Source organism: Ursus americanus, chromosome 32 (assembly GCF_024610735.1).
Source record: "Ursus americanus isolate L20-20 chromosome 32, mUrsAme1.1.p, whole genome shotgun sequence".
Taxonomy (NCBI): Eukaryota; Metazoa; Chordata; class Mammalia; order Carnivora; family Ursidae; genus Ursus; species Ursus americanus.
Genome location: NC_142158.1, coordinates 3,755,303 through 3,776,174, shown reverse-complemented (window position 1 = coordinate 3,776,174; position 20,872 = coordinate 3,755,303). Strand labels below are relative to the sequence as shown.

Sequence of the window (20,872 nt, the reverse complement as noted above, 5' to 3'; positions counted from 1 at the left end):
CTGGCTTCTTCTGCTTAGAATAATACATCTGTATTATTCCAAATGTCCTTATCAGTCCCATTCCTTTTCTTGCCGTATGGTATTTCATTGTATAGATATACCCCAGTTTGTTTAATCATCTACGGTTGAAAGGCAATATATTTCTTATAAATATAACACATATAACTAATCTTGTACCTTCAACCAGCCCAAACGAGATTTCTAAGTCTTAGAGGTTTATTTACCAATAGTCAAAATGGTTAGAGACAGGAAAAAGAGAAAACCCAAGCAGAGCATAAATTAAAATGGATGTCACTATCTAATAAATTCATTTTCAGAGCAGGCAGAGAAGGGGAAGGGCAGAAGGTCTCCAGGTCTGTGTCCTGGAGCGGCCTCACTGATGACTGACTGGAGAGGAAAGAGGGCCCTTGCTTGCACTTCTCCAGAGGATTCCCTAGAGCCACCTCCCCTCCTTGAGGACCACAGAGAGCCAAAGTGGCATTGGGCTGAGCAAAGGTTGATATTGTTTCTAGATCCTGCCAAAGTCTCGTCTTCAGTTCTTCTCTCATTGTAATCTGGTGATATCCTTCCTACCACAGTGTCCTTTGATGCCACAGAAAATGATTTTCTATGTTTCTAACTACTTTTTTGAAAAGTGAAGTTGCTGTTCTTTTTGCCTCACAACATTCTCAGAGGCCAAATTGGTGACTCTGGGTTAAATATCATTGTTCGGTCAGTAATTAGTCAGGATAAAATGTTGGAAATATAGTCGGAGAAGATGGGGGGACAGGGAAGACAGAGGTGACAAGGAGAGGTGTCAGTCTATTCATCTAACTCTAAGGGGAACCCCTCTCTGCCTCATGCCCATTCCCACCCTCAGGTCCTGGTGTTCACATGGGTTGTGGGAATTCAAAGAATCTGATGTAAAATATAGGCAAAGGTGGAAAAAGGTAATTCAGAAGCATTTACTTTTTAGCCCTAGGGTGCTTCTAAGACAAAGAAATTCGAGTAAGTGCCTGGTGGTTTTTAAATTTTCTGCTACTTGGAACTGATACCTTGGATTTATAGAGAAGCTATCTACTGAACAATGGTGCTCTAGGAGGCCAGAGCTGGGGAAACACTGGGTATCATGACAATAAGACTTTTTAAGGGTTAGAAATGTAAAAGCAGCAAGGTGTTTAAAAAATGACAGGAACAGACTTCCAGGAAAGATGGCTCAGATGCATTATTCTAAGCTCACCTTGTCCCATAGTACAACTAGATAATACCCACATCCATGTAAATAACCCAAAATATGACCCAAAGACTGGCAGAGCAGACTCTCTACAGCTAAATGCAGAGAAGAGGCCACATCAAAGAAGGTAGGAAGGGTGGAGACCAGTTGGGAGCTAAAGATATTGTCTAAGAGAGGGACGGAGGCCATGAGCATGGAGAGGGGAAAGGAAAAGACCCTCACACCAGGCACCCCAGGCACAGGAGACCTGCACAGTGCAGAAATAACATTTGGCTGTGAAACTAGAGGGGCCTGGCTCTTACAATCAGTGGGGCTTAACTCCTGGAACTTTAGAAATCAGCAGGCTGGATTCCAGGGGAGCCAGGAGGGCAAGATGAAACTGAGTCCCTGCCCTTAAAGGGACATCACACTGAGATACAGCAATAGAAGCAGCAATTTGAAAAAATGCCTGGGTTACACAGGAGGGAGACTTGCTTCCTGACCTCAGAGTGTGTGCTGGAGGAGCAGGGATATTTGGGAGACCTCTCCAAGAACAAAAAAGCTGGTGGGTGTCATTTCCCTCCCCTGCTTCCCAGCTTCGATGCATGGACACCTGTAGGAAACAGCAGAGTAGGAATATTCCCCCACCTCAATTTCAAATAGCACACCCCCTCCTTGCTTCTGTGAATCCACCCACTCCGGCCCTGCAGCATGAGTTTCTAACGTGGCTCCTTCACAGAGCAGACCTGCAAATCTTTGCTAACAGCACATGCCCTGCCCCATATACTCCTGTGGACCTGCCCGCTCCAAAATGTTCTTGGCTGGAGCCCATTCAAAGTGGTGCCACAAGCCTGGTAGTGTGCAAGCAGCCCCAGTAGGAGGCCAGCACCACTCCCAAGTGACTCTTGTCCCAAGGACAGGGGAAGATAACTACAGACACCAGTTCTACAGTGGCCCTAGTAGGGGGCTGGCGCAGACATCTGTTCTGACTACTAGCCCTGCCCACCAATGAAAGCTGCTCAGGAGAGAACAGAGGGAAAGCACCCTCCAGGTCAGCACTACTTCATCGCCACCAAACGTCTGCTCTGATTCAACTCAAGGCCAAGGCAGCCCCACACCGGCCCACTAACAACACAGGGACGAAACCCTGCTCACAAGCGGGCAAAGAGAGCCACGGCAGATGACTGCACTGAGGGCAAATGTGGCTTAACCATAGCAACAGGGTGCACAGAACACACTCAGGAGACACTCCTGAGGTGCCAGGTTCTGGTGAAGGGACGTTGCAGTCCAGGGCCCTCCAGGACCTCTTCTCTGTCAGGCCACTACCTTTAAGAGCAGGAGATGTAGCTGCCTTTCCTAACACATAGAAACAGACACAGGGAGCTGGTAAAAATGAGAAGACAGAGGAATATGTTCCATATATAAGAACAGGATAAAATCACAGCAAGAGAGCTAAATGACACAGAGAAATATGCCCAAGAGAGAATTGAAAGCAGTAGTCATAAAGAGACTCCCTGGGCTTGAGAAGAGTGGAGGAGCGATGTGAGACCTTCAAAAGAGAGAGAGAAAACATGAAAAAGAACCAATCAGAGATGAAGAACTCAACAATTAAATTAGAAATACACTAGATGGAATAAAGAGTAGACTAAAGGAAGCAGAATGGACCCATGACCTAGAGGATGGAGTAATGGAAAGCAATCAAGCTGAACAGCAGAGAAAAAAATACTAAAAAAAGGAAAACAGACTCAGGGAACTCAGCAACACCATCAGACATAATAACTTTCACATTATAGTGATTCCAGAAGGAGAAGAGAGAGAACAAGAAGCAGAAAATTTATTTGAAGAAATAATAGCTGAAAACTTCCATAATCTGAGGAAGGAAACAGAAAGCCAGATCTAGGAGGCAAAGAGAGCCCCTAACAAAATCAACCCAAGGAGGTCCACACCAAGACACAGAGTAATTAAAACGTCAAAAAGTAGTGATAAATAGAGAATTTTAAAAGCAGCAAGAGAAAAGAAAACAGTTACATACAGGGGAAACCCCATAAGGACATAAGGATTTTTCAGCAGAAACTTTGTAGGCCGGAAGGAGTAGCATGCTATAGTCAAATGCTGAAAGGAACAGCTATGCCGCCAACAATACTTTATCCAGCAAGGCTCTCATTCAGAATAGAAGGAGAGCTAAAGACTTTCCCAGACAAACAGAAGTTAAAGGAATTCATCACCACTAAGCCAGCCTTACAAGAAATGTTAAAGGGGACTCTTTGAGTGGAAAGAAAAGACCACAAGCAGGAGTAAGAAAAGTAGGGAGCACAAAAGCAGTAAAATTAAGTATATCTTTAAAAATCAGTGAGATAATTCACAAAACAAAAGGATGTAAAGTATGACACCATATCCCTAAAATGTGGGGGATAGAAGTAAAGAATGGATTCCAACATAAGTGACCACCGACTGAATACAGACTGCTGTATGCAGATGTCATATATAAATCTAGCGGTAACCACAAATCAAAAGCCAGTAATAGACAAAAAATAAAGAGAAAAGGGAATCCAAGTATATCACTAAAGAAAACCAGCACCCATGAGAGAAGAAAGTAAGAGAACTACAAAAACAGCCATAAAACAAGTAACAAAATGGCACTAAGTACATACCTACCAATAATTACGTTGAATGTAAATGGACTAAATGCTCCAATCAAAAGACATAGGGTGACGGGATGGATAAAAAAGCAAGACCCATCTGTATGCTGCCTACAAGAGACTCATTTCAGACCTAACCACATATGCAGATGGAACGTGAGAGGATGGAGAAGCATTTATCATGCATATGGAAGTGAAAAGAAAACTGGGTAGCAACACTCCTACGGGACAAACTAGACTCTAAAACAAAGACTGGGACAGGACAGAAAGAAGGTCACTACATAATCATTAAGGGAACAATCCAACAAGGAGATGTAACCATTGTAAATATTTATGCACCCAACATGGGAGCATCCAAATAGAGAAAGCAGCGAAGAACAAGCATAAAAGTAATCAATACTAATACAGTAACAGTAGGGGACTATAACACCCCACTTACATCAATGGATAGATCGTCCAAACAGAAAATCAACAAGGAAACTGGGGCTCTGAATGACACATTGGACCAGATGAATCTAACAGATACATTCAGAACATTCCATCCTAAAACAGCGAAATGCATATTCTTTTCAAGTGCATGTAGAAACTTCTCCAGGACAGATCACATGTTAGGCCACAAAACAAGTCTCAACATACTCAGAAAGATTTAAGCCATAATACCATGTACCCTTTGCAACCACAACGCTATGAAACTAGAAATCAACCACAAGAAAAAATCTGGAAAGACCACAAATACATGGAGGTTAAATAACACACTACTAAACAATGACTGGTCAATTAAGAAATCAAAGAGGAAATCAGAAAATACTTGGAGACAAATGAAAATGAAAGCACAACAGTCCAAAATCTTTGGGATGCAGCAAAACTGTTCTAAGAGGGAAGTTTATAGCAATTCAGGCTGACCTCAACAAGCAAGAAAAATGTCAATTAAACAACCTCAACTTGCACCTGAAGGAGCTAGAAAAAGAACAAACAAAACCCCAAGCCAACAGAAAGAAGGAAATAATTAAGATCAGAGCAGAAATAAATGATATAGAAAGAAAAACAGAAGAGATCAATGAAACCAGGTGCTGGTTTTTTGAAAAGATAAACAAAATTAACTAGCCTCTAGCCAGACTCATCGAAATAAGACAGAGAAGTCAAAATCAAAAATGCAAGAAACTGACACCACAGAGAAAAGGGATTATAAGAGAATAGTATGGAAAATTATATGTCAACAAACTGGACCACCTAGAAGAAAAGGATAAGTTCCTAGAAACTTATAACCTCCCAAAACCGAATCAGGAAGAAATAGAAAATTTGAGCAGATCGGTTTCCAGCAAAGAAATTGAGTCAGTAATTAAAAAACTTCCAACAAACAAAAGTCCGTGACCAGGCAGCCGTCTCAGACGTGAATTCCACCAAACATTTAAAGAAGAGTTAGTACCTATTTTCACCCTTTTTCAAAAAATAGGAGAGGAAGGAAAGCTTCCAAATCTAAATCTGAGGCCAGAATTACCCTGATACAAAACCAGATAAAGACACAAAAAGAGAACTACAGGCCAACATCTCTGATGAACATAGATGCAAAATACTTCAAAAAAGTCCTAGCAAACTGAATCCAACAATGCATTAAAATAATGATTCACCGCGGTCACGTGGGATATGTTCCTGAGATGCAAGAGTGGTTCAATATTCACAAATCGGTCAGTGTGATACATCGCATCAACAGAGAAAGGATAAAAACCATATACGATCATTTCAATAGATGCAGAAAAAGCATTTGACAAAGTACAACATCCATTCCTGATGAAAGCCCTCCACAAAGTAGGTTTAAAGGGAACATACCTCAACCTAATAGAGGCCATATATGAAAACCCCACAGCCAGCATCGTACTCAGTGGTGAAAAACTGAGAGCCTTTCCCTTAAGGTCAGAAACAAGACAAGGATGTCCACTCTCACCACTTTTATTCAACATAGTACTAGAAGTCCTCGCCACAGCTTTCAGACAAAAGAAAGGAATCCAAATTGGTAAGGAAGAAGGGAAGCTTTTCCTATCGGCAGATGACATGATACTGTATATTGAAAACCCTGAGGACTCCACCAAGAAACTTCGTGAACGGAAGAAACTGAAAAAAATTGCATGAGGTTCAAAGTTACAGAGATTGTTGCTTTCTCTGAGTCACACGTGAGTCATTTTTGAAAGCACCGCGTTCAGAAAGACAGTTTCATAAGTGAACGCTATTTACAGTTTCTAAAACCGAAGGTGAAAAGTCACTGCACCTGGAGAAGAGGCTGTGTGATGAGTCACAGCTATTGTGTGCGCAAGAGGGAAACTGCTTCCGCTGCTTCTATTTGGCTGTTCGTGAGGATTTTACTAGGTATTCATATTGGTGGGCATTTTGCCACAGGCATAGAGGAGAGCCGAGCTGCGTCATGTGAGGTCTCACTAGTTCAGATTTACGATAATCCACGTTAAGTAGGCTAAAGAGTACCTTTGCTTAGCAGATGAAAGCTGAAGGGCGAAAGGGCAGATGGAAGGGATTCATCTCCTAAAGCACTTGGGAAGGTCAGTGTGTAAACAGTGGGGACACCGATTGTAAGTCTTTGTTTCTCCTTAAGAATAAGAAGCCTGAGAATTTCTACAAGTCAGTACTTGGTATTCTATTTTGAATTGCTGTGTATTTTCTCTTTCTGTACATTTTTAAAAGTGGAAAATAATTCATGTATGCTTTGAAGGAAATTGGTGGTGTGAACATAGAGCATTAATTCTCCTGTGATTTCTTTGAATTTGTGACCACTCCCGGTATAATGGAGATGCAAGACCGTGACCATTTTAAAGAGAGTAAACAGGGGGCATCATGAGGTAGAGGGCAGGAATTCCCTCTGAAGGAAGCTGGCAGGAGAGGAGGGGCTGAAGACCAGGGGGCTAGGACATGGGTGTTCTCCAGTGGAAGCCACGGGCAAGAAGAGGCGGGTCTGCATGTCCGGGCTCCTGAGCCCCTCTGCCAGTCCCAGGCTGCTGGGCTGTGGGTCTCCTGGCTGACTTCAGGGCCCCACAGTCCCGACACAGCAACTGCCAAAAGGAACCACTTAGGCAAATGCCACTTTCTGGAGCCCCCAGTCTCCTAGAAGCAAGTGTTCCATTTTTCAAATAGTAAAACTAACAAGAATAAGCCCATTAAGAACTTCATAATAAATTCTATATGTTTTTATAATAAATTATATTTTAAAAACAACTAAAATTGTAAAGGTGGGGCGCCTGGGTGGCTCAGTCCTTAAGCGTCTGCCTTCAGCTCAGGTCATGATCTCAGGGTCCTGGGATCGAGCCCCGGGTCGGGCTCCCTGCTCAGTGGAAAGCCTGCTTCTTCCTCTCCCGCTCCCCCTGCTTGTGTTTCCTCTCTCTCTGTCTGTCAAATACATAAATAAATAAAAATCTTTAAGAAAGAATTAAAAAATTGTAAAGGCATGCTCTCAGGCACTGGACTAAGAACAGAGACATCTGCATGGTTCCGCAGCAGACGCAGTATTTTCCCACACTGTCTCCCCGAATGCTCATGACTCTAGTGAGGGGGATTCCACCTGCCCCGAGGGCGGATGAACCTGGTGGGGCTGACGGACACACCAGCCCAGAGCTCGTGGGCGATCCAGCCTGCTGCAGCCCGGGGAGGGCAGGAGCTCTGTGGTGAGGTACAAACCTCTCCCCAAGGTCGGAAGGGAAGTGGAGAGCGTGACCTCCATGGGAGGGGTGGTTTCCAGGTGCTGAATCTTTGGGGCTGTGCTGGGCGCAGAAGCGAAGGTGCATGCCATCCCAGCTGCACCGGGGAGGAGGTCACCAGTTTCGGGGTTACCACATACACATGATGAACTAGGAGCGGGAGGAGTTGGGGGGGTCCTGGTGGGTATGAAGAGAGACATCTTCTGGAGAGCCCAGCAGCAGCCCTGGACTGAGCTTGGGAGTCGGTGCTGGGCAGGAAAGGGCCCCAAGTTGGGGCCACCACATCCTGCAATGATTCGAGTCGCTCTCACTCCACCCACTTCCGCCATTCAGCTGAGCCTCTGGGCAGTTGTGGGGAAACTGTTAGAAGCCACTGCCAGGATGGGAACCGGCTGAACAAGTAGGGAGAGGCGAGTCTCGTGGGTCAAGGGATCGCAGGCAGGGCTGGAACTCTGGAGGCAACAACCCTGGGCACGGAGGGCAAGAGGAGCCCGCCTGATCTCACCTAGTTCCGCAGGAGACTTGGGGCACCTGTCTGCCCCAAGCCAGTTGGTTGCTCCAGACCAGCCCCAGCTCTGAGTCCAAGTGTGTTGGGTGGCCAGGTTTCTCAGTGGTCCTTACCACCCTTGTCTGGCATAGAAGAGAAACTGGGGACTTGGGGCAGATATTCCACAAAGATTTTAACATTTTGTGTGTTTTCCTTATGAGTCTTTCTCAGCTTCCTGAACATTGAGCATAGCTCGGGAGACACTGTGCCCGATAGATACCACACACCCCTTTTACTGCTGGCGGACATTGCCGGCCCTGGAGACCACCTTTGGGAGACTCCCAGAGCTGTATGCATTTCAGTGAGGCCCAAACTTTGAGATTTGGGGTGCAGAGTAAGATAAATTTTCTGAACAGAGAGCTCAGGGGGCTGGAAAAATGGCTAGATTGGAAGTCCACTGATTTGAGCTGGAGTCCTGGCAGTAAAAGTTTTAGCAGTAAAAATGAGCCTGGATTTTAAGGAAGTGATTTTGAATGTGGGCTATATTCTGTCACTTAGTAACTATGTGGCCCTTAGCAAGCCGTTCAATTTTTTGAGACTCCAAGTCCTCTCCTGCAAAATGGGTACAAGGACCAACCTCATGGGGTTGGACGGAGTGTCCAGTGAAAGCATGACTCAGCCCCTAGCATGGTTCCTGGTGTGAGTTCCTGGTGGGGAAATGTTAGGTGCTCCCCATGCCTCCTTTCTCACGGAAACTTCATTCCCACAAAAGTGACAGGGGGTTAAGACAGATCTTTCTACCTTACAGAGTAGCAATGAATCTCCAATGAGAGAATATAGGTGAAATCAGCTCTAGCCACAAAAGCATAAGGTTGGAATCATTTTTATCAACCTGACACGTTGGGACCCGTCGCCTGGGCCACACCAGTGTCAGGAAGTGATGGAGAGGAGTGGTTCTGTTTGATGCGGGAAGAGGTAAGGCGAGGCCCTGAGAATGGGGTTGTATCTGGGACTGGAGAGCACTTGGATGACTGGGGCAGCGGAGCTCTGGAAGGGATACCCTTAATATGTGATGAAAGTTGGGGTACACGAGAGACCACAGCCAAACTTCCGACCTGGGTGAGAAAGGATGTTTGTGTATTGAACACCAAGATGGTGAGTGGTCCGATTGACGTCTCGTAGATGATCAAAGACCTGGAAGCAAGTCCCACAGCCTTGGAAGGGACGCTCATGGTCCCCCACATCACAGATGATACAGAAATGGAGATTGCATTAGGGTGATGGTGAACAAAAGAATATGTCGTCTCACCCTGAGGATTTCAGAAACCAAACAGCTTCATTTTAACTGTGAAGTTAAAACTCAATTCAACTTCATTTAACTTCTATTTGGAAGGAAATCAAGCTTTTGTCCTTTGGGGGAATTGTAACAATGTCTGGGCTACTCATTTAACAGCTGGATTAAAAGCTAAAAGCTAAAGTACGTGCTTTCCTTAAGAAATCGAGACACCCTTTCACTCTTTTCCTTCTGGCTACAGGACATTATTGCTCTTGATGCAAAACACAACATTTTAGTTCGAGTTAGGGAGAAAGCACAGAGAGATAACAGGGCAGCCAGAAAGTTCCTCAACCCCAGGAGGAGTCCTGGATCCTTGGCAACTGTAGCTTAGCTTACGGGGCCTGTACAGCTGTGTGCTGATTCCGGGTCTCCCACGGGGGAAAGCGACCCCCGTCTTGGATATAGCTTCTACAACCCCATACAGTACGGTTGATGACTGGTCTGACACATGCTGAACTGTACTCATTTCCCCGGACTGAATAAAGCACCCTGAGCAGGTCCCACCGATATTCTCAGGGTATAGATGAGGCAGAAAGCTTCATTGTCCTTGATTTGTCTACAGCTTCCCCTGAGAAGGGAACAGATACATGAAGACCACTGAGACTTGGGGGGTCGTCCACTCCGATTGCTGTCTACCCATGGTGTTTGACTAGAAATCTTACCACCTGCAAATAATCACACCTTATAAAGATATACCCAGTAATGGGATAATGTCCGCAGCGAAGAACATTCATGCAACAGCATGGATGGACCTCAAATGTATTCAGCTAAGTGAGAGAAGCCAGACTCAAAACCCTTCAGACTATAGGAGTCCATTTCTGAAATATTCTGGAAAAGGCAAATCTGGAAGACAGAAAATAGAACATTGGTTGACAAAGTCTAGGGAGAGGGGTTGATGGCAAATGGGGCAGGAGGGCATGTTTGGGTGGTGGGACTTCTGGATCTTGATCCTTGAGGTGGTTATTCAGCCACAGATGTTTGTCAACATTGATAGGACTGTGCATTAAACAGTACTCTCTGTACATCATACCTCAATAAATTGGACTAAAACTTTTTAGAAGAACCATTAAGGATTGAATGACAGATATGTTGAAGTGTTTAGAGTGAAGTGTCAAGCATTAAAAAAATAAGATTTGTTGGTGGATGGATAGAGGAATAGAGGTATGGATGGACAGGAAGAAAGCAAGTTGAGTAGAACATCGGTGGTAGGCTCTAGGTGGTAGGTGTGTAGGCGTTCCCATTCGAATTCCTGCAACTTTTCTGTATGAGAAAATTGTTACTAATGAAATCTTGGAACACATTTAAAGAACACAGCTCACACGTCTCCTTCACCATTGGCACCATTTAGAGGGGTGCTTCCAAGCCCACAAATTTCCCTCATGCCATGTCCTCTGATGGGCTCAAAAGAGCATCCTTTCTGTGCCTTTGAAGCCATCCAGACCAAAGTAAAGCTTCCTCTTGGTCCAGAGGAGGAATCTCTTGAGGTTCTTTGCAGTCTTGTTTACATGTATTTGCTCTTTTCCCTTTAACACAGTCTTAGCAAGCGAAATGTCTGTCACTTGCTTGGAAATGGAAGGATTGGATTAATTTGGCTCTGTTGGTAGCACATCCTCGGGGAACAAAAGTTTGGGTGGCAGCAATTCATTGCCAGCAAATATCCCGGACTCCGTTTTCTTGATCTTGCTCGGCTGTTCTGTGTGTAGGCTCTGGCTCTAGATGTCTCTCTCCATTCTGTGATGGGGACAAGTGCCAAGCCACCCACCCCCAAGCATGAGAACACCTCTGGTGCCTTGGAAACCAGGCACCAAGGGACCAGCCTGCGAGGGGATAGGAAAGGGTCTTGCTCCCAAGTCGGCATTCATTTTGGTGGAGGGTGCAAAGATTTGCCCTTTGTGGGGGAAGGGTTCCACCCTACATTACCATCTGGGGACTCAGAGGCAGCACTCCATGGCTGCGGAAGCCACAGACTCCAGGCAAGGTGAATAATTAATCAGATGCCTCAGTCCTCATCCAATACAATCCATTTTTACAATTATAATCTGTGTGTGTGTGGCTTTCAGCGGTCAGATTAGGTACACTTAGACTGCCCAGACTCTGCAAGCCTTCATTTCCATTTGGCTGTATGGACCCAGTCTGAAGATATTTATGGCTCTTGACTGACATAGGAAGGTATTCGAGTTACGTTGCTAAATGAAACAAGCGAGCTGCAGAACAGATCCTACAAAAACAATACATTAAGTGTATTTTAGTGAAAGAAATGTAAGCACTTGGCTCTGTGCTGGTGGGCTGGGGATTCTAGATGACTTATCCTTTCTGTCTTATGTGTTTATGTGTTGCCTGGTTCTTAGATCAGGGAGACAATGGCTTTGTATCAGATCAAAACAAAATGAACAGGTTTATTTTTTAGCGTTACTGCCCAAGCTCATGGTCTTCCCAGTCTTGACAGTGAAGTGCCAGTGTTGTGTGTGTGTGTGTGTGTGTGTGTGCGTGTGTGTACACACACACACAATTCATATGCAGTTAAACAATTTCTAATCTTGCTGTTTTGGAGGAAAATCTGGTGTGCATGTAGTGGGTTATATTTGGCTAACATATTTCGAGATGGTTTCCATTCCCTTAGGACCCTCCTTCCCCCACTCCCAACTTAATAGACTAGCTTAACGCTACCAAGAAAATGTGCTCTTTTGCTAATTTTCTGCTTCTAACCAGAGAGCAGTTGTTATTCTAGTGATTAACTTTGAGGCTCTTTATATCCGTCTACAAACAACCAACCCGAGAATAAAAGGCTTCAGGATCTGTCACCAAGCCCCGAGTTCTCTAATCCCTCTGCTGTTTTCATTCCTTTTCATTTTTGCTCGTTGTCGTTGTCTGTGTTTCTTTTCCTCTCCTTCCCTTTGCCCTCCACACCCTCTCTTTTGTCTGTCCTTGGCTGGAGACAGCTAAAATATCTGTCCAGATCAATGTACATACAAAGAGAGCACTTTCTCCACCAACAGAATCCCCTTGAATTATTCAAAGTATCTCCCTTTCTCGGGTTTCCCATCCCTTTTTTTCCTTGACAGTAGGAGCTGGAATGGGGCCCTTGGCAATGGCACACACGGACTCAATGATGAAGGCAGGGAGAAGAAGGGTGAGTCTTCTAGAGAAGCAATTTTTCTTCTGAATCATGAGAAAACAGGGAATGCCATGTGTGAAGGTATATAAATAATTCTTACATCAGTAGGAATGCTGGGACCCCTAAACAAAACACAACTGAATTCTACGTAACTGGCAGAACTGTGGGGGTAAACGAGATGTGGGGAGAAGCTCAGGCCGGGGTGGGGGGGCTGCCTGCTCTCTGAGCTGAGGCTGTTAATGGACAATTTGAGCAGGTGGATAAACTGGAGCCCAGGAGAATATGTCACTTGGGGATGACAAAGAATGTCCTAAAAGGCTTCTTTCTTCATTTTTTATACTCAGGGTGACCCCCTCATTGACCTCCTTCCTAATTTTTAAGCTTATGGCTTTAAAGGAGCCAGAAGCCACAAGAGGAATCCTCTCAGGTGGATGGGGGCGGACAGAGAAGCCCAGCCCAGAGCAGACAACAAGGAGCACTGCTGATGGGGTCAGAAGGACAGCGGGAAACAAAGAGGCAACCCACGGACGAGAAGGCATTTGCAAATGACACTACAGATAAAAGGCTGGTATCCAAGATCTATAAAGAAGTTCTCAAGCTCAATACCCAAGAAATAAATAATCAAATAAAAAAATGGGCAGAATATATGAACAGACACTTTTCCAATGAAGACATACAAATGGCCAACAGGCACATGAAAAAATGTTCAAAATCATTAGCCATCAGGAAAATTCAAATACAAACCACATTGAAATACCACCTTACACCAGTTAGAATGGCAAAAATTGACAAGGCAGGAAATAACAAATGTTGGAGAGGATGTGGAGAAAGGGGATCCCTCTGACACTGTTGGTGGGAATGCAAGTTGGTACAGCCACTCTGGAAAACAGGGTGGAGGTCCCTCAAAAAGTTAAAAATAGAGCTACTCTATGACCCAGCAATTGCACTACTGGGTATTTACCGCAAAGATACAGATGTAGTGAAGAGAAGGGCCATATGCACCCCAATGTTCATAGCAGCATTGTCCACAATAGCTAAATTGTGGAAGGAGCCGAGATGTCCTTCAACAGATGACTTGATTAAGAAGATGCGGTCCATATATATAATGGAATATTACTCAGCCATCAGAAAGAACGATTACCCAACATTTGCAGCAACATGGATGGGACTGGAGGAGATTATGCTAAGTGAAGCAGAGAAAGACAATTATCATATGGTTTCACTCATTTATGGAACATAAGGAATAGCAGGGAGATCAGTAGGAGAAGGAAGGGAAAAATGAAGAGGGGGTAAACAGAGGGAGAAATGAACTACGAGAGACTATAGACTCTGGGAAACAAACTGAGGGTTTTAGAGGGGAGGGGGCGGGGGAATGGGATAGCCTGGTGATGGGTATTAAGGAGAGCACATATTGCATGGAGCACTGGTGGTATACACAAACAATGAATCATGGAACACTACATCAAAAACTAATGATGGACTGTATGGTCACTAACATATAATAAATTAAAAAATTAAATTAAATTAATTAACTAAAAAAAAGAAGAAGGACAGCAGGAGACTGTGAGCTGAAAAGCTGCAGCTGCAGCCGCATGGCTTCCCCGAGGGTGCACAAATCCCAGAGGGAGGAGCCCGGGGGAGAAACTGGAGGGAGGTCCAGCCACAACATGTGGGGGGAGACTCGCCAGGTAACAGGTGCACGGGAGCAGCAAGCCGATAGGAAGTGCGTGGCACTGTAAGCTGATGCTGGCGCTCAGGCGTAGGGCCATCTGCACATTGGTGGCCCCGTGGATGGAGGCTGCCGGGACAGGCGCCCTGCACTCTCCCCCTTCCAGGGGCCTCTGCGGCTCCGTGGGACCCGCCCAGCATCAACTCTTGGCTTCTGCTTCTTCTGGAGACACCAGTTATGTAGAGGAGACCACAAGACCTTTCTAGAAGCAGAGTTCTCCCAGATCCACACAGGGTCAGCACGGAGCGCTGGCTTCTTCTGTCCTTGTGCAAAGCGGTCAGTGCAGGACTGCCGCAGACAGAAGAGCCCTCTTCACAACCACAGTCCAGGGACTGGTCTGCAGAGCTCACACAGTGGCCTGCAGGCCCCCTCCTGCCCTTCGAGGTTAAGAACAGCCCCACATTGAGCCAGGGGAACAGTGAGAGCAGCTGAACAAGACAAGTGAGTCCCACTGCCCCTGGGAAGGAAGTCACCAGCGGTATCTCAGAGACGCCAACTTTCCCTAAGCGGCTTTGTCACTATTGTCTTTTCAGGGACACGCAGAACTCGCTTAATTCTGTTCCCTGGGGTCCACAGAGGATGTTCTCCTGCGGCCTTCTCTATCAAAGCTCCACCCAGACACGGAGGCAAAACCTTTCAGGAAAGGCAAACCAGTAAGTCCCACTTGGATTAAGTTGTCTGGATGGTCTACTTGTACTGAAAACAGCCTGGGGATCCACTGGTGGAGAGCACACCATGTTTTCCAGAAAAAAGGAGCTGTTGCACCCCCTGGGACTAGAGTGGTTCTCCCTGACTTGGCCAGACCCTCCTGCCTGGGGTGGTGCACGTGGCTGGACATGGGGGTGGGGGAGGATGAGGCTGAGGAAGAGGGGCTCCCTCCTCCAGCACGGCCTTTCTTTCCCAGCCCAAAAGCATGGTGGGGGCACTGGTGGCCCCTCTAAACTGTCTCCCATGTCATAGTCACCACTTCTGTTCTCTCAGATGCCCACAGCAATCACTGCCACGTACCAGGCACTGTGTAAGGAGTTGCCATAATTTAGGTCTTAATCCCAAACGGCACCATGAGCCCAGTATCCTTATAATAGCCATTTTATGGTTAAGGAAGTGGGCATCCAGGGAGGTTGAGTGACTTGCCCACAGGACCATAGCGAAGAAGCTGTAAGAAGCCAAATCTCCCAGTTATCAAAGCAGATACACTTGCCAGGCTTCCTTTCCCTAATGTCCCCTAACGTCAGCAGAGTAAAGAAGGGGTCGCAGCAGCTCCCCCTCACTGCCCTGACACTGCTGTCATCATTCAGACAGTCCAGATTCCCCTGTGCTACTGCTCATACCCCTTTTAACCTGGGGGTGTCAGGTAAGTAGCCAAATAGGGTTTCCAGGGAGTTGGATGAGCCCCTCTTCTGTCTGCCTCCATCACATGTTTGGGTCTTTCTCTGGTGGCCCCTTTAAAAATGCCAATATCCCTGAGAAGGGTAACACATTCTAGCTCTCATAGCTTGGCTCCATTATGTTCCATCCTGGATTACTATAGACTCTAAATAACATCAGTATCTCATTATAGACACTGCAAGTGAAAAGGAAAAAAAAGAGGCATGAAGGGAAAATGGACTTTGGGAGTCGTTGCTTTAACAGGGATATAATTTTGATTGAACTCAAACCTTTCCTGAGTACGCTAGGTGCCGGGCATTTTGCTGAGAGTTATAGGCATACAGAGCACAATCAGAATTGGTTTCTACCTGAGGAGATTTGGATATGGACCGTGTGTCGAATAATATTAGGGGAGCATTGATTTTATTAGGCAGTTACATAGAATAAGGACCTTACCTTTTAGAGATGCTCTTACTAAAATATTTAGAGTAGAGATGTCACAACAATTTGTGACAATTTATTTTAAAATACGTTGGCAGGAAGCATATGAAACGAATATGGCAAAATGTTAGCAGTCGTTTAGGTGATAGGTATATAGGATTCATTGTGTTATTTTCTCTACTTTTCTGTATATTTGAAAATTTTCATAATAAAAAGTAAAAAAGAAAACCTTTCCAGTAGCTCAAAATCCAGGTTCTATTGCAAGGATGACGGGTTTTGTGGTAAGCAGAATCCAAAGACAGCCCCTTGATTCCTGACTCTAGTATATACACACTCATGTAATTTCCTTATCTAGAGTGTGGGAAACACTTGTGAATATGATGAGATTTTACTTCCATGACTAGGCTACGTCATATGGGCAAAGATTAAGGATTTTACAGATGTAATTTAGATCCCTGATCAGATGATTCTGAGTGAATCAAAAGAAGATTATCCTTGGTGGGCCTGGCCTAATCAGGAGAGGTCTTGAAAAGAGAGATTACAAGCAGCACCGGATATTCTCTGGGTTGGCCTTGAGAAAGCAGAACCACCATGTTGTAGAGAGGGCCATGTGACAGGGAACAGTGGGGAGCCGTCAGTTGCTGAGGGCCTCAGTCTTACAACCACAAGGAACTAAATTCTGCCAACAACCTTTGAGTTTGGAGGGAGACTGTGAGCCCCAAAGGAGACAGGTTCTGGACGCGTTGACCACAGCATTGGCAAACCCTGAGCTGACCTCGCTAATTCATGCCCAGTCTCCTCACTGATGGAAACTGCAAGGTAATAAATGCGTGTTGTTTTAAGACAATACACTTGTGGTAATTTGTTACAAAGCAATGGAATACAAATGAGGGTTTTGGCTCTTGAAGCAAATCTAATAGCAGTGCTGGATGGGAAAGGATTTCAAGCCTGGGCCTGGCTTCCCTGGGAGGGTGCGAGCGAGCTGTGATTGATTGGCAATGTCTGCCTGGGCACGGAAGTGGCAGCACGTGGCCCTCCTATTGCCGTTCATGGTCCCTTTGTGGATTGGAGTGGAATGGGTTATTAACTCATTTTTCTCAGTGACAAAATAACCCCAAGGGTTATTCTTGGGTCTCTGAGTCAGAGGGGATGCTAGCCTGTGAGAAAAGCCTCAGAGAAAGGGACAGAAAAAGTAATCAAAATGTCAAAGACGGAGTTTAGGAATTGCAAAATAATGCTGACGGCTAGCCTGGCGTTTGCAGTGAGACACTTCTCCATTGTTCTTTCTCTCTTCAGTGTCTTCACTCTGTTTCCCTTTCCACGGCCTCTAATTCCATGGCCTCTAATTCAAATATGCACAGGTGTTCCAAGAGTTGGAAAAATCAACCCAAAACAAAGTCACTGAATCCCCTGCTATTTCTGACTCATACTGCCTCCAGCAGGGCGGGGCTATTGACCACCCTGGAGGAAAGTCAGAATCCCCTCCTCTCTCAGACGCTTATGTTAAAGAGGTCGGGACTGGCCAGCTTCACGTCCAACTTGGAGGAAGCATTTATCAACGCATCATTGTTTCACAGTAAAACTGTCCAGAAACCTTCCCCCAATGCCCAGCTGTTAGCCTCATCACTAAAGTAAAATCGCCCGTAATGACACAGGTCTTCCCCAGAATTTTTGTTGGTGGACGGTAGGCCGCCTCCGCATTGCTGTGCAACAACACGGATCAAGCCATCCTTTCTCAGGGACACATCCCGCCGCAGAGGTGTTCGAAATCCATAGGACCACAGCCCTTTTCCCGTGGACGCAGAAAGTGGAATCGGAACTCAAGCAGGCTCGGGTGAAAGAAGGTGAATAAGAAGGTAATGGCTCTCAGAAATTGCTAATGGCTCTTTAATTGTACTCAAGATTTAGCTGGGCACAATCGCGCATGTGTGGGGTGCCGTTTGAAATCCAAGCAGCCCAGGTTGGCCCCCTAAGCTAGCAGACTGCCACTGTGCTTGTTTTTTATGTTCCTAAGCCCCTCATTCCTCTTCATTTTACTGTCTTCACCAGGGACTTCTAATATGTAAGTCTCGCCAACGTATAACTAGACTTAAGTAACACCACGTGTTGGGCCTTTAATGAGAGCAACACTGACCTGAAACTAGGGCTCAGTGGCCCGCAGTAGTCCCATTCTGCATCCGACCGTCCTGTCGGCTCTTTAGCATTTAAAGAGTTCACTGCCAGCGTTTAGACTTGAGCACTCTGACTTAGAAATTAGCATGTTTTTGCTTTTCTGGAAAAATCAGGAAACCTGGCAACTTGGACCTCATTCCTTATGAAAGCAATCTGATGACATCAAACAGTGCATGCCTTTCTGTGGGAGGACATGTGCTTCCCCATTTTACCACAGTCCCCACCGTTCCCTGTTGCCTCCTCACGCTGAGGCCACGTGTCAGTTGTCGTTTGCCATCATGGCTTCACTGTTGTTTTTCCCAGGACAAAGAGAAAGGGGGCTGTTCCTCACGGCTGTGAAAACAGCCCTTTGGCTCATTTGCCTCCTTAGCCTAGCCCCGCTGTTTGAATTTGCTGACACCTGACTTAAATTACCCTTTCCAGCAACAGACACAGACCAATATGTTACTTATTGGTGGGTAATGGTCTGGGCATACATTTGGAATGCTTTTGCCTTCTCAAATTACTTCCACACCGAAATCTCCCCTTTGGTTAGCGTTCCTGTCAACTCAAGGAGAACCTCAGCGTGAGTCTGATCCTTTAAGAAACAGACGTTGGTCCTTTAAAGGAAATGTGCCTCACTCGCGTTTCCCCCACTCTAGCTACATGGCTGTTCCATTCAGACGGTGCATATCCCCCCCCCCCCCCGCACCCTGTAATAAACAAAAGTTCCAGTTCGTACAACTCCTCTACTGGCATAAAGACTTATCTGTATTTTCCATCTAGAGGCAGAAAGAAAGAGGCCCTCTCTTGATGGCTACTTGAAACAAAGTGTATTTCGTTACTCCTAATTAGGATGGAGCTGCAGGCAGCAAACAGGAAGAGAGAGCAAAGGAGAAGGAAGGCTTCAGGAGAGGGTGCCCAGGACGACGGAGAGGGGGGCAGGTAAGAGTGTGTAGGGGAGGGTATGGAGAAGGCAGGCCAGCGCCAAGGAGGGGTGCCGGCCACACCTTTGGGACACTCACGGTTGAGCTGCCGCCTCCGGATCCGGTCCCTCCATGGCCTGCTTCTGATCCAGTGTAACCGAGACGGTAGCACCATGGTCCCAAGGTGAGCCTTCTAAAGCCTTCTCATGGCAGGCAGCAACAGGGCGCACAGCGATACGGAAGACACGTCCAAGTGTATAAAAATTAAAAAAAAAAAACCTCTTCTCTTTTTTGTGTCTGAGGCTTCCGTTGACTTCTTTTATCTTGTAACTTGCTTTTCCTTTCCTTCCCTTAACTCTGCGCTGGCCCGAACGCAGCTGCCGCGCAGGGCTGCGGGGCCGAGCCTCTCCCGGCCGCCTGTGCCATGTTTTATGCATGAAGATGATGGGGCGGTAATTTATTCTAGCGGAGCTCCTGTGTCTGCCCCACGTCAGAGGAGCCAGGGGCTGGCTAGGGGAGGGCAGGTGTACGTGTCTGCAGGAAGAATGGCCTGAAATGGGAATCCCTCTCCGCAGGCAGGATTGAAGATCAGAGCCAGGCTGCCAGGAGCACGGGGCAGGACGGCTGGAGCCCAAATCAGGGCAACAGCCCTCACATCTGAGAGCACATGATTTATTTACTGCTGGGTCCCTAGCACCTGGCACAGGGCGGGCAAACAATAAGTATTTGTCGAATGAATGAACGGTTCAGTGATAACCAACATGAGGACTTTTTGGTGCCCCCATGAGTCCTTTACGCCAGTGAACCTGCTCGGGTCACGGTCCTCAAATAAGCTTGCTTGAACCTTCCAGCCCCGTCTCTCCCCATAATTTTCTCTCCATCAGGGACAATCTCCCTCCTCACCCACGCACTCGTGCTTTGAAATCTCATTTTCCTGAAGCCGCACTGATGGGGCCAGCAGCCCGTGCACCTGTGCCCCTCAGACACCTCTGGCCCGTGACCAGATGGCCCTCGTCGGCTAGAGCTCCTGTTTGTTCACTGGTTTATTTTACTGTAGTGTCCAGATAGCGAGGACACTTGTCGGTGGCAGGCGCTGTGTCGTCCTCTCCCCTGGGCCGCCAAGGACAGTGGTTCGCATGGGAGATTGGTGACATCAAGGAGCGGCTGGGGCATTCTGCCTCCCCAGTCTCCACCAGCCCCTCTTCAGACCGCCCTGCATAAATATACAGTCTAACTCAATACACTGTGTTGGCTATAAACACAGCCTTGACCCAGGACCGCCGGTGCTGCGGCATCCCAAACGCTCGGCCATCCCGAGACCGCCTTCCGCAAACATTGCAGACCCGTGTGTGGCTGGGGAAGAGCTCACTGTGGATTGTTCTCTCTGGTGCAATGTCCCCTTGCTCCAGGCAGCCAACAGCGGTTGATCAAAGCCTTAGGGACAGTCTTGTCATGAGGTCTGACCTGAAAAAAAGTGACACTCCAGTTCCCAAACGTAGCCCAAGAGAAGCCAGCAGCTGGCTGAAGTCAGATACCCTGTCCTGTCTCTTCTGTGTGTCTCCCGGGGCCAGAGCAGGGGGTGGGGAGCTGTTGAGAGGTAGGAGTCGGGCGGGAGGGCCGGAATCACCAACATCCCTGTGCCTTGTTCGCTTCGGCTCAGAAGGGAAAGATCCCACAGCCCTCCCAGGGTCGGCACGATGCAACGAGATAAAGTTAAGTAACTCTAGGGGTTGGTGGGCGTTGGGTGGTTCCGCAGGGACTCACTAATAAACCAGGGATAATTAAGTCAT

General features: G+C 46.5%; 1 protein-coding gene across 1 annotated transcript in view; it reads right to left on the bottom strand.

Moving 5' to 3' along the window:
- RIPOR2 (RHO family interacting cell polarization regulator 2) overlaps positions 1-19,624 on the bottom strand; it is a 214,151-nt gene extending 194,527 nt beyond the window's left edge. The window contains exon 1 of the mRNA XM_045800496.2: positions 19,182-19,624. Within this exon, the coding sequence (XP_045656452.2) occupies positions 19,182-19,257 (76 nt within the window). The 5' untranslated portion in view covers positions 19,258-19,624. The remainder of the gene's footprint in view (positions 1-19,181) is intronic.
- Positions 19,625-20,872: the final 1,248 nt, after the last annotated feature.